The 11,568-nt window shown below is 53.0% G+C and overlaps 1 protein-coding gene across 1 annotated transcript; it reads left to right on the top strand.

Annotated features, from left to right (window-relative positions):
- Positions 1-1,354: 1,354 nt before the first annotated feature.
- On the top strand, positions 1,355-10,589 carry LOC34618951 (the record flags this gene model as incomplete). Its single annotated transcript, XM_026336794.1, has 23 exons — positions 1,355-1,499; positions 1,693-1,774; positions 1,872-2,215; positions 2,342-2,668; positions 2,810-3,150; positions 3,591-3,688; positions 4,476-4,592; positions 4,650-4,714; positions 4,974-5,062; positions 5,314-5,419; positions 5,552-5,615; positions 5,968-6,094; positions 6,391-6,496; positions 7,073-7,232; positions 7,384-7,528; positions 7,861-7,969; positions 8,137-8,216; positions 8,424-8,528; positions 8,773-8,908; positions 9,188-9,317; positions 9,595-10,057; positions 10,205-10,295; positions 10,484-10,589. Coding segments are annotated over 23 exons (3,536 nt in total), but the record flags the coding sequence as incomplete, so codon positions are not given.
- Between the last annotated feature and the right edge of the window lie 979 nt (positions 10,590-11,568).

Raw genomic sequence — 11,568 nt, 5'->3', positions numbered from 1 at the left:
AAGGTCGTCGACTCTAATTAGGTGTGCGTTATGAACGACACATAGCCTACGCACTCGCATATAAACCAGAGGCAGGGACAAGGGGCGAGTGAGGGCAGAGAACGGAAAGGAGAAAGAGAGAGAGAGAGAGAGAGGGAGAGAGAGAGCAAGAAAGGGGGAATGGCGGAGGTGAGGCAGGGAGGAGGAGTCCTCTTATGAATGCTCACCGATTTGCTGTTTTGCCCTTTTGTTTCTCTTTTTCTCCGCTTCCACCTTTTCCTAGCCGCTGCTTTTAAAGGGTTTTTCCCGGGTACATACGCGCGTAACACGCAACTGCTGCCGCTGTCTGCTGCAGCTCCCCTGTCGTCGATTGCCTCGCGGTATGCGCGTCTTCGCGAACTCAGAAGTCAGGAAACGTGCATTCGGCGGGGTGCCTTGGTGCCTTTAGAGCTGATTGATCCTCAAGGAAGGCCGCTGCTGGCGTTGTACAATCGGCAGCAGCAGCGTCGCAGCAAGAAGGGCAGTAGCAGCACTCGAACGCACCAGCAAAAGCAGCTGCGGCACAGCTCCAACCGGTACAGAAAAGGATTCAATGCCGCAGAAACAACGCAACTCACGGCAGGCGCGGGCAGCAGTAGTAGTGCTGCTCCTGCTGCCACTACTACTGCTGCTGCTGCTCCCGCTGCTGCTGCTGCGCTCTCACCTGTTGCTGTTGCGGACTCACAAAGCGTCAGTCGACGTCCAGGCAGCCTTCTCACCGTCTTAGGATCAGCCCTTCGTTCGCGCCGCCGGCGGAGTCAGCAGCAGCGTCGTCGTCGCAGCAGCACCAGCAGCAGCAGCAGCAGCAGCAGCAGCAAAAGCAGCCCGAACGGTGTCAGCGAGCGCCGGAGCGTGCAGACGGCTGTCTCTGTATGCGGCAGTGTTCGCAGCAGCTCGGATTGGAATTCTTGCAGCAGCAGCAGCAACACAGAGGCGGAGGAGCTGCAGCAGCAGCAGCAAGGCACGCCTGACGGCCCCGTCGTGGCGTTTGCCAGAATCGACAGAGACGAGCTGCTGGATCAAGCCTCCTTCCTTGCAAGCAAGGTTTTTACTTCCAAGCAGCAGCAGCAGCAGCAGCAGGACGTGCTGCTGCTGCTGCCTCAGAAGCCTCCCCAGCAGCTCGTGCCGCCAGAAAGGCACCAACGGGAAGCGCTTATTCTGCAGGGGCGCCATGTGCTGTGTCTCTTCGTGTTGAACTTTACCTCTCAGACGATTTCCGATAAGCGCCTGCTGCTGCATCCCCTCGTACCCTTCTTCCAGCGTCTGCCCCTCCCAGAAAAGTACGACCTCCCGTCGTGAGGCCTTTTTTTCGTGCGTGCATGCACGAATCGGCAAGACTCGCCTCTCCCATGCACATGCGCTGCTGGTGCCACTGCAGGCGCTTCGCACTGCGCTACTGCGACCTCATGGGGTGCACGTGCTCTCGTTTTTACGGCACCTTTGCCTCCAACTTTTTGCTGCGGAAGAACGAGGCCTCTCCAGCGTGTTGCGGCTGCGCTTTCTGCGGCAGCAGGAGCAGCAGCAGCAGCGGCAGCAGCAGCGTTGCCGCCCCCTTCGGCTCTGACGAGTGGAGAGTGGACGGCAACATTCTGTCGAATCTTGTGTCGTTGCAGGAGCTGCTAGAGCAGCCGCTGCCACTGCCTCCGCTGCCTCCCTTCTCCTCCTTTTGCAGAGCTTTTCGGCTGCTGCCGATGGTAGACATGCGACCTCCGTTGCATCTCTCGCTTTCTGTGGGTCTGTCGCTCCCACCGGAGGAGCAGGCTGCGGGAGGAGTGGCTCTTGCTGCTCTGCATGCGGCGCAGAGCTTTCGACGTCGCGTGTCAGAGGCCTTTGCCGCTGCATGCACCGTGCAGGTGCAGCTATCGGAAGGCAGACCTCCTTCCTTCTTGACGCTGCTCTCTGCAGCAGCAGACTCTGAGGCGACTGCAGCTGCCCGTCTCTCGAGGAACCCCTCTGCGCCTGCCCTCGCTGTCGGCAGCTTCTCGGCAGCAGGCGACAGCAGCGCAGCCTATCCCGCGCTCGCGCCAACGACTCCCCCCGATTCTCCCAGGCACAGCAAGAGGCCAGAAGAGACACCCTCGAACTCGGAATCCCTCGAGTTTTCGCGAAGCGACAAAACGGCAGACTCGGGAGCGGCCAGAGACACTGCGCAGGAGGAGAAGGGGGACGAGACTTTCGCCGCTCCCGCCGCTCCCGAGTGCCTCTTATGCATGCCGCCTCTCTACGCTTCGCTCTTCTGCGGGTCCCTGCTCCGCCTCGAAGTGCTGCTGCGGCGCATGCGGCACCAAGCCCCTTCCCTCCCCGTCTTCGCTTTCGCGGGAAGCCTCTCATTGGGCAGCGACGGCAGCCAAAACTGCCTCTCGGCAACGGCACTAGGCTTAGAGACCGTCGAAGACTCTGGCGCTTTCCGAAAGGCCTTCACCCGTCCACGAAAGCCTCACGGAAATCTCATTCTTGAGCTCCTGCATCGCGCAGCTGCGCCTCTGCAAGAGCAGCAGCGGGAGGAACGGACCTTAAGAGAGTGCTTCGCGCTCGACAATCTTGCGGATCTGCTAGAGCTTCTCAGCTACGCTCTTGATTACCGAGCCCGCCTGCTGCAGCACCAGGCAGCAGCGGCAGCAGCGAGGCAGCAGCAGCAGCACCAGCAGCACCAGCAGCACCAGCACCAGCAGCACCAGCAGCACCAGCACCAGCAGCAGCAGCACCCCTACCACTACTACCCCCAGCAGCAGCATCACTACCACTACTACCCCCCGCAGCAGCAGCATCACTACCATCAGCAAATGCAGCTTCAACTCAACGATTGGCAAGGCAAGCAACAGCCTCTGCGAGGTCGTGGCAGTCCAAGGAGCAACGGACCCCAGGCACCATCCGCATCAGAAAGAGACGCTGAAATCTGCTTTTTCTCTTCTCTCGACAATGCTGAACTCGTCACAGAAGATCCTCGCAGTGATTTCGACAGCTGGCCATGGGCAGCCTGCAGAAACTCCCAAGAATGGATGCTGCAGCAGCGTCAACAGCAGATCGCCGAAGAAGAGCACCAGGAAGCGGGACCTCTGCTCGCAAGGAACAAGCTCTCCTTGTTCGATATTTGCGTTGAATCCAAGCTGTTCGCAAAAGACGGGATGCTCGGTGAGACAGGATATACGCAGCCTCGCGAGTGCTCTCACAGCGTATAGCAAACACGCCGCTCACCACTCACCCCACGCAGCAGCTTTCTGAGGGCTATGATAGTGCGCGCCTGTTTGCAAGCGAACGCTCCAGACGGTGCCGTGAAAAAAGGCTGCCGACAACTGGCTGTCTTTAAAACGAAACGCTCCGAGTGCTTGCACCCAAAAGCCGCCTGCGCGTGTTGCAGGGTCCATGACAGAGTTTGGGGTATCCATCTGTATGTATATTTATGTATGTGTGTGCTTATGAGCCTAAGTGTATATGTGTTTATATATTGTGTTTGCTTCTATGTGAATACATAAATATATATGTGCTTTTGTGTATGTATGTGTATATGTATGTATGTATGTGTATGTGCATGTATGTGCATGTATGCGTGTGTGCTCGCTTGTGGCTTTTAGCATGCTCATTCTTTGCGCGTCTTCGGAGATTAATTGAGGGTGAAAGCGTTCCAGTAGGTTCCGCAGCTCCCACCGGAGGTCTTGTGCTTGCAAACGAGGTAAGGCTCAGGGCTTTTGGTTAATAGAGAACGGCTGCAACATGCGCTGGAACGGCAGCTGTCCAAACACCTGGTCGTTTAAGTTGCCTGTATGTTTCGCATTAAGTTGCCTGTGTTTTGCATGAAGTCGCCTGTTTTTTTCGCGTTGGATTGCCTGTCTTTCGCGTTAAGTTGCTTGTGTTTTGCGTTAGGTTGCCTGTCTTTCGCACTAAGTTGCCTATATGTTTCGCATTGGAGTGCCTATATGTTTCGCATTAAGTTGCCTGTTTTTTGCATTAATTTGCCTGTCTTTCGCATTGGATTGCCTGTTTTTCGCATTGAATTGCCTGTTTTTCGCAATAAGTTGCCTGTGTTTTGCATTAATTTTCCTGTCTTTCGCATTGGATTGCCTGTCTTCCGCATTAATTTTCCTGTCTTCCGCATTGGATTGACTGTCTTTCGCATTGGATTGCCTGTTTTTCGCATTGGATTGCCTGTTTTCGCATTATTTTCCTGTCTTTCGCATTGGATTGCCTGTCTTTCGCATTAAGGTGCCTGTCTTTCGCATTAGGTTGCCAATGTGTTTCGCATTAAGTTGGCTATATGTTTTGCATTAAGTTGCCTGTATGTTTCGCATTGAGTTGCCTGTCTTTTGCATTAAGTTGCCTATATGTTTCGCATTGGAGTGCCTCTGCGTTCTGCATGTTTTTAGTTTTCGATTATTAGCAGAAACGAGGGTGTCCCTTGATGATCAGAGGCCGTTATCTCATGAATTAGTGTCGGATTTTTGAGGCGGTGTACGGCTCAGGTTCTGAGGAGTAATACGCTATCGCCGCTCGTATTTGTAGCTCCTGAACTTGGGAAGTGGTCAACGGTGGGAGGACTTGGGGTGATGGTAGACGAGCTCTCCACTACTCTTGCGACAGTACGTCTCGCACTGATCTCCGGATAGAAAGCATGTTTCTGAGATCTGTCGTGGCAGGCTGTAGCAGCCTCCCCCGCGCGGCATGGGACTAGGGGAAGTTTTAGGGTGTCTTCTATTGCAGTGTGGCTTCTGGGGGATCCCTCATGATGAGTGCGCTGTTTTGGAGCATCATCTTCATGACGATTTATCCATCCTCAGGAGTTCGGCCAGGAGGTGATCGTCATTTCTCCCTACTATGAAAGGAATAGGCAAGACCTTCTCAGAATCTTAAGCCTCGAACCTTATGGCAGCCTGCAGTGTGCGCTTCCTCGTTGAGAGGCTGTTGCGCGAAGGCTGAGACCGTTCACACGATCCAGAGGCATGTGCATGATGTGTCATCAGGCGGGGAGAAAGAGGCTATCTGGAGAAGGACGGCATTTCGCATGCCTTCAACGTTGAGGTCCACGTTGGCGGAGAGTTCATCAAGCTGGGTAAACCTTCGTGAAACCTTGGGGAGAATTGCACCAAAGCTTAACCCTGTTCCTTACAACAACGCCATAATAAGTCTGAAAGCGCCATAATGCTCCCTGTATCGACAGACGCTGCCGCTATCCTGTGTGCAGCCTGTGCGGCCTAGCTGCTGGGTTTGTGGGGCAAAAGCAGTGCTATATCTATTGATATATTTTGATACAGATATGTATAATATATATATACATATATGTCTCTATGTTTTGCGCTACAGGCATCCACCGTGGCTGCGTAGTGAAAAAGGTGCAGCTGTATTTTATCCACCACGCGTCTATTTTCCCACAGCCATACCCGGAGTTCTACGGAGTTGACGCCATCAGGTCCAAACTGCACACCACAAGTTCGCGGCTGCCTCTATGCTTCAAGCGGCGAGAAACGGGGTAGAAAGTGACCATTGGAAAGGGAACCAAGGCTTGTGAAAGATTCTTGAAATCCTTTTTTTGTGGCCTCAGAATGCTCGTGACTTTTGCGAAGGGCGCTCTCGAACTTCTCTGCCACGAACGCATCATCCCGCAAGTTCGTCCTTATTTTCCGGATGTTTTAAAGTCATCATAGGGCTGAAGAATTCTTTAAAATATGTGCCGCAGAGTCTTTTTTTATATTTGTTAGTCGGGAGCCTCAGCGCACTCTGCCCCGCGGCACAGGCGTTCGTGGCGTTCAGAAGGCACTCTATCTCCTTTTTTCCGGGATTTAAGCCGCTAAAGTAATGATATATATATATATATGCATGCATGCATATATGTATACACAAATGCATGTACGGAAGTACTTGAATATGTATGTGGGCCTGTAAATAAAAGTGCATGCAAGTATGTATAAGGGCATGTAGGCAGGGGTGTATGTACATATATATGTGCTTATGTGTCAGTTGATAGTAACCAACGACTGGCCAACTTCCCTGATACCAGCATATGCCAAGAATGGATTCTTTGGCAGTACCTTTGAAAATACAACTTTCTTCCACATCATTCACAACCTGGACCCCAACTACGAAGGTAGGCTAATCTTTTTGATCGAGAGAGCTAGCTGGGGAGCAGCCCAACCTTCCTCTCCTCGAGCAGTTGAGTCAGAAAAATCTTTAGTTTCCTGAGGCTAGCCAGCCCTCCCTCGCGCTTTTCAGCGCGAGCCGAGGCTACAGGACTGGACAGCTCGACGCAGAGATCTCAGTGTTTGCAGAATTTCCAGTCGAAGGTTCCTCTTTCCCCGGCGCTTTCGCATCTGCGGGAAGCTGTGCAGGGGTGTACAAGGGGAATTCAGGGGCGATTTTCCAGCTGTATTGTTGCACTTGTAGGGAGGATATACATGAACAAGAGAGAAGACGTCCACTGGCTCCATCAGCTACCCACAGAGCTACTCGTCGATCCCCTTTGGCATAATCACGTTGTAAACCCCTCGAGGTAGAATCTGGCCCTTTTCCTCATGCGCCTTTTTCTTGAGTATTTCGCTGCGTGTCTGCTTTCTGTCTTTGTTGTACTTCTCTGCATTTCTTCAGTATTTTGCTGCGTGTCTGTTTTCTGTCTTTGTTGTCCTTCTCTGCATTTCTTCAGTATTTTGCTGCGTGTCTGCTTTCTGTCTTTGTTGTACTTCTCTGCATTTCTTCAGTATTTCGCTGCGTGTCTGCTTTCTGTCTTTGTTGTACTTCTCTGCATTTCTTCAGTATTTTGCTGCGTGTCTGTTTTCTGTCTTTGTTGTGCTTCTCTGCATTTCTTCAGTATTTTGCTGCGTGTCTGTTTTCTGTCTTTGTTGTGCTTCTCTGCATTTCTTCAGTATTTCGCTGCGTGTCTGTTTTCTGTCTTTGTTGTCCTTCTCTGCGTTTCTTTTATGTTTCTCTGCGTGCCTTTTGCCTTCTGCCTTCGCGCTTATCGAGCCTCTTCTGCAGTGCCTCGTCACTCGTTGCAAGACATAGCGTCTCTTAGGCCATGAGGGTGTCTGAGCATCACTGACCATGTGTGTGAGCGGTATTTCTGCCGCAGATGCGTCTTGCTGCAGTGCGATACGTGGGGCACTGTGTCTCCTTCGTACCGTTCCGAGCTTCTACAAGAAGGCGAGGGCAGAGCTCAAAACTCCCCCTTGGCTCCTCTTCTTCGCAGGCACTCGAATCCCTTCGCCGTGCCCAATGGCATCCCCATTCAGGTTTGCCCACCAAAAAGCCTTAGCCGCTAGAATCCTTTTTTCAGAAGAAACGCAGCAGCACTTGCAGCGTTCTGCTTCCGCTATTGGTGCAAGAAAAGCCGCCGCGCGTCCTCAGCCGCATCAGGCTACGTCTGCTTGTGTTTGCATGCAGCGCCGGCTGGATGCGATTGCTGCTCTGGGATTTAAGGATCACTATGAGGCCAAGGCAGCGCTCCAGCGCGAGTACTTTGGAATGCAGCACGGGGATGACTCGATCCCTATCTTTGCGTTTATTGGCAGAATCACGCAACAGAAGGGTGGGCACTAACGGTGCATTGCATGCTGCTGCTGCTGCTGTTGCCGACGCACAGCCCTTTCCGTCAGATGTGTGATTTTTGGGGCTTTAATCGACGAAACTGGCCCTTCCTTGGGCACTGCGTGCTGCATTTTTGTATAATTGGCATGCGCTGCTGCTGTGCTACATGAACAGCATGCGCAGCTGCTGTCTTGTAGCTGCTGTCAGAGAGGCCTTCTCGCGTGCAGGCGTATACCACCTCTCGACGTTTGGTGCTGGGCTGCTATGAGGGGGGAGGACATGCTTCTCAACGCGCTCGCCTGCTGCTGCTGCTGCTGCACTGTCTGTACACAGGTGTGCACTTGATTCTGGAAGCCGCGGAAACGCTCATCACGAAACACAGGGGAAGAGTGCAGTTGCTCCTTGGCGGCATGGCCAACTGGAAAGACGGATATGCTGCGAGGTAGCGAGGGTGTCGCGGTGTCTATGTATTTTGGGGTCAAAGGGATAGCGATTTTCGCTCAGAGACGCAGAGCATGTGCTCTTATGATGGAACGTGGCTTGGTGGCAGTGCGAGAGGCAGTGCAGCGGTAAGCGGCGAGGACGTTGTTGCGAGTGTGAGTTCTCCAGGTGTGCCTCAAAAATGATGGAGCTGCGCTGGAAATATCCGCAGAGCTTTTGGGCAGATCCGAACGAGTTCTTCACCAAAGGCAAGCTCAGAATTCTTAGAATTGCAGAACGTTTTAGATAACATCTTTAGGCGTCAGAAGCTTCGTTTTTCTGCGCCATTCTGAACGCCTTCAGTCGGTTGCCGTGTTTGTAGGCCACACGTTTTTCTTTGAGGCTCATGTCGATCCGTTCTGGAGAACCTGCATAAGCCGCAGCCTCTATGAAGGTTGGTATTCGTTTTTTCTCAGGTGCCCACGTGAATTACGGCGCAGACTTTGGTTTGATGCCGTCAGCTTTCGAGCCAGGTGGCATTGTTCAGCACGAATTCTTTATATCCGGCACTCCCGTCATCGGTAATACTCTTTCCAACCAGACTCACTCGCTGGCCACCCCGCACTTGCGCGGTTTAGGAGACTGCCTTCTTCTTTCCCACCTTCTTCTTTCCCACCTTCTTCTTTCCCACCTTCTTCTCCCCTTTTGCCTCCCTCCCTCTCCCTTCTTCTCCGTTTCCTCTCTAGGAGCGCTATGCCGCCTTAGTCTGCGTTTGCGAAGTGACGCTTTTGGGCGAAAAGAGTTTGGGTTCTCTTCTGCGTACAGCCTTTCACACGGGAGGCCTTAAGGACACGGTTGTTGAGTTTGTGCCTTCGACGGGAAAGGGAAATGGTTTCTGCTTCATGAGCTACACTTCAGGCGACTTGCTTTATGCAATAGAGAGGGCTATTCGTGTCTTCGAGTATGTGTGCCCTAAACCCTCTCCTAACCGTGAACCTCCATTCGCCGGTGCGAAATGCGCGTCTAAAGATCCTTCTTTTTGCATCTCGCACCAATCCCGACGACGTTCTCTGCGCCATTCTCCCCACTGACTTGAGGCTGCTATTCTGCATTACGAAACGCCGAGGCCTGAGCCTTCAGTGCGCACTCCACATCGAAAAAAGCGGCTGCATTCCTTTGAAACGTATTCGCAAAACTGTTTGGGTTCGGCGTTGTGGGGTGGTTCGCGGTGTGTTCACAGCGACAAGGAGAAGTATGCCTTGCTGCGGCGGCTAGCGAGGCAGTCTGTGGTGAGCTGTGAGGCCAGCAGCTGGGCATGGCTGTGTGAGTTCGCGCGGCTCAGAAACAAGATGCCGATCAACGAAAACAAGGTATGTGGAGACGTTCACGCAGCAGCCTGCCCTCCTCTCGACTGGCTTGCGGACTGACTGCGTAGCTCGTTAGGCGCCTTGTCTTGCTGCCGCATTCAGCATGCCTTATTCTGTGTGTGTGGAGAGGTGTCGGTGGGAGTAGAAAATCCCTTTAGTGCCCCTGGCTGCTGCGCGTCTGAGCACTCACACATGACCACGGCAAGTGTGCGACAGCCGCTGCTCCGCTGCTAGCCGCAGCCTAGCGCATGCAACCTGCAGAAATGCTCCGCGCATGCAGGTGCAGCAAATCTACAACTCCCTTCCGGAGTGGTCTGAAGGGGCGTGGCGCAAGAGGAAGGAACAGCTGGCTGCGGCAGCTGTAGGAGTTTCCAGCCCAACTGGCTGTGGATGGGGAAAGCTCATGAGCCAAGATCCTGAGAAGCAGCACCTGCTTCTGCAGAAGCAAGCTGAAGCAGCAGCAGAATTCTGGGAGCTCCCTTCCTCCACGGCCTCTAAGAGGAGGCGCTCTAGAGCCAAGCAGCACGAACATACCAGCAGCAGCAGCAGCACAAGCGAGGGCGAGACAACACTCTCCCCTGAGTCAGCAAGTCGCAGCAGCAGCCGGAGAAGCAGCACCGAAGAAAAGGCGAGCCACAAAGCAGCCAGCCACAAGCCAACTGCTCACAAGAAACTGCTCCCATCGACCATTCGCTACATTCCTCCGCAGGGAAAGCCTAGGCCTCGCTCTGTTGCCGTTGCTGGTAAGCCATAAGCCTTATTTCCGTCTTTAATGCAGGCGTTATTTTTAAAATAGGCAGGAAGGGAGGGTGGCGCGTAAGTAGGAAGGTTGGTCTGCCCTGTCGTTCCTGTGCGCAAAATAGAGCACAAGATTTCCGGCTTTTTTGCAGGGAGTTTCGACGACTGGAGAGTTAGACGGCCTCTGGCATGGGATAACGCGGTGCAAGCCTTTGCTATTTCCCTTGCGCTTCCCCCAGGAGAGTACGTGTAAGGGGTGAGGGGGGCGCAGCTTTAGCGGGTGGGGGAGAGAGGGGGGAAGGTAGGTTGCGTCTTCTCGTGAGGCTTTTTCTGCTAGGAATGGCGGCTGAGCTTGCTGTTGCCCTTTATGAATTTAACGCGCACAGTGCCTAGCTCAACGGTCCAGGGTTTGTGTGCGTTGGTGGCTGTAGGTACACTTACAAACTGGTCGTTGATGGAGAGTGGGTCTGCTGCCACGGCTCTCCAACAGCGCTGGATACTGGAGGCAACGAGAACAACATACTTACTGTAGAGTAGATAGCCAGTTGTGGTAGTTAACCACACAGGTAGCTACCTAAAGAGCTCTAGTAAACTTCAAGTCCGTAGCGGTTCGAGTTGGCACCTCCAAAGGGAAGAGCCTGCTTACTTTTCATATGCAGTGCCCTTGAAAAATCGGTGGCTACGTGTTCTGCTAGCCATAGAGAACTGTGCTTTTGTAAAGTCTGCCTGGTCGACCAGTAGCCAGCTAGGCTACAACTAGCTGGTCCGTACCCAGCTAGCTCCTCAGGAAAGCCTTCCCAGTTTACTACTGGCTTTCCCATTTGTCCGTGAACACGCAGCTCCCTCACTGCCACAATAACTCAATGGTGCTTCATTCCTAGAGTCATTCAGTACGCAGGTAGCTGGACGATAGCACGCTCGCAGGTTTGGGCAGTCGCCCTCATTTTGCCAGGTACAGAATCAGCTGCAGAGAGAGAAAGGAGAAGTGCAGCGCTTTCACACGACGAGAAAGCCATGCGAAACAGGTGGTTACACCAGTGTTCTCTATGTACGCACTGTCTTGACGCAGCTTTAAGAGTTGGTTCATGCCCGCAACGATGCTTTCTCTCAGAGATTGTGCTCTTCAGTGGCACACTCCACATTGTTTGGAGAGTGACTTTTGACCAATGATTGTGGTCATAGCATCTCTTAATCCCTCTTGTACACTGAGGTGATACAGTTGAATTTTAGCTTGTAACTACCCATAAATCGTAATCAAACGAACGCGCACTCCCTGACAGGGAATTAAAATCTGGGAATCTAGGACGCAAGTTCCGGTACGAACTCGCTGTTGCGCGCTTGGCGTAGAGGATAAGATTGCATTGCATTATTTGTTTCACAGTAGACGGGTTAGACAGGGCACTGTGTCTGTGATGTGCTACTTTCGGTCTGTGCAAGAAGCGTCAGGGTGCATGGTAGTTCCGAGCATTACTGCTTCAACTTCGAGCAACCCAAAAAAAGTGCAAAAGGCATTTAG

The sequence above is a fragment of the Cyclospora cayetanensis genome, unplaced genomic scaffold, assembly GCF_002999335.1.
Source record: "Cyclospora cayetanensis isolate NF1_C8 unplaced genomic scaffold, CcayRef3 CcayRef3_contig_148, whole genome shotgun sequence".
Lineage (NCBI taxonomy): Eukaryota > Apicomplexa > Conoidasida > Eucoccidiorida > Eimeriidae > Cyclospora > Cyclospora cayetanensis.
This window is presented reverse-complemented; position numbering and strand designations above follow the sequence as displayed.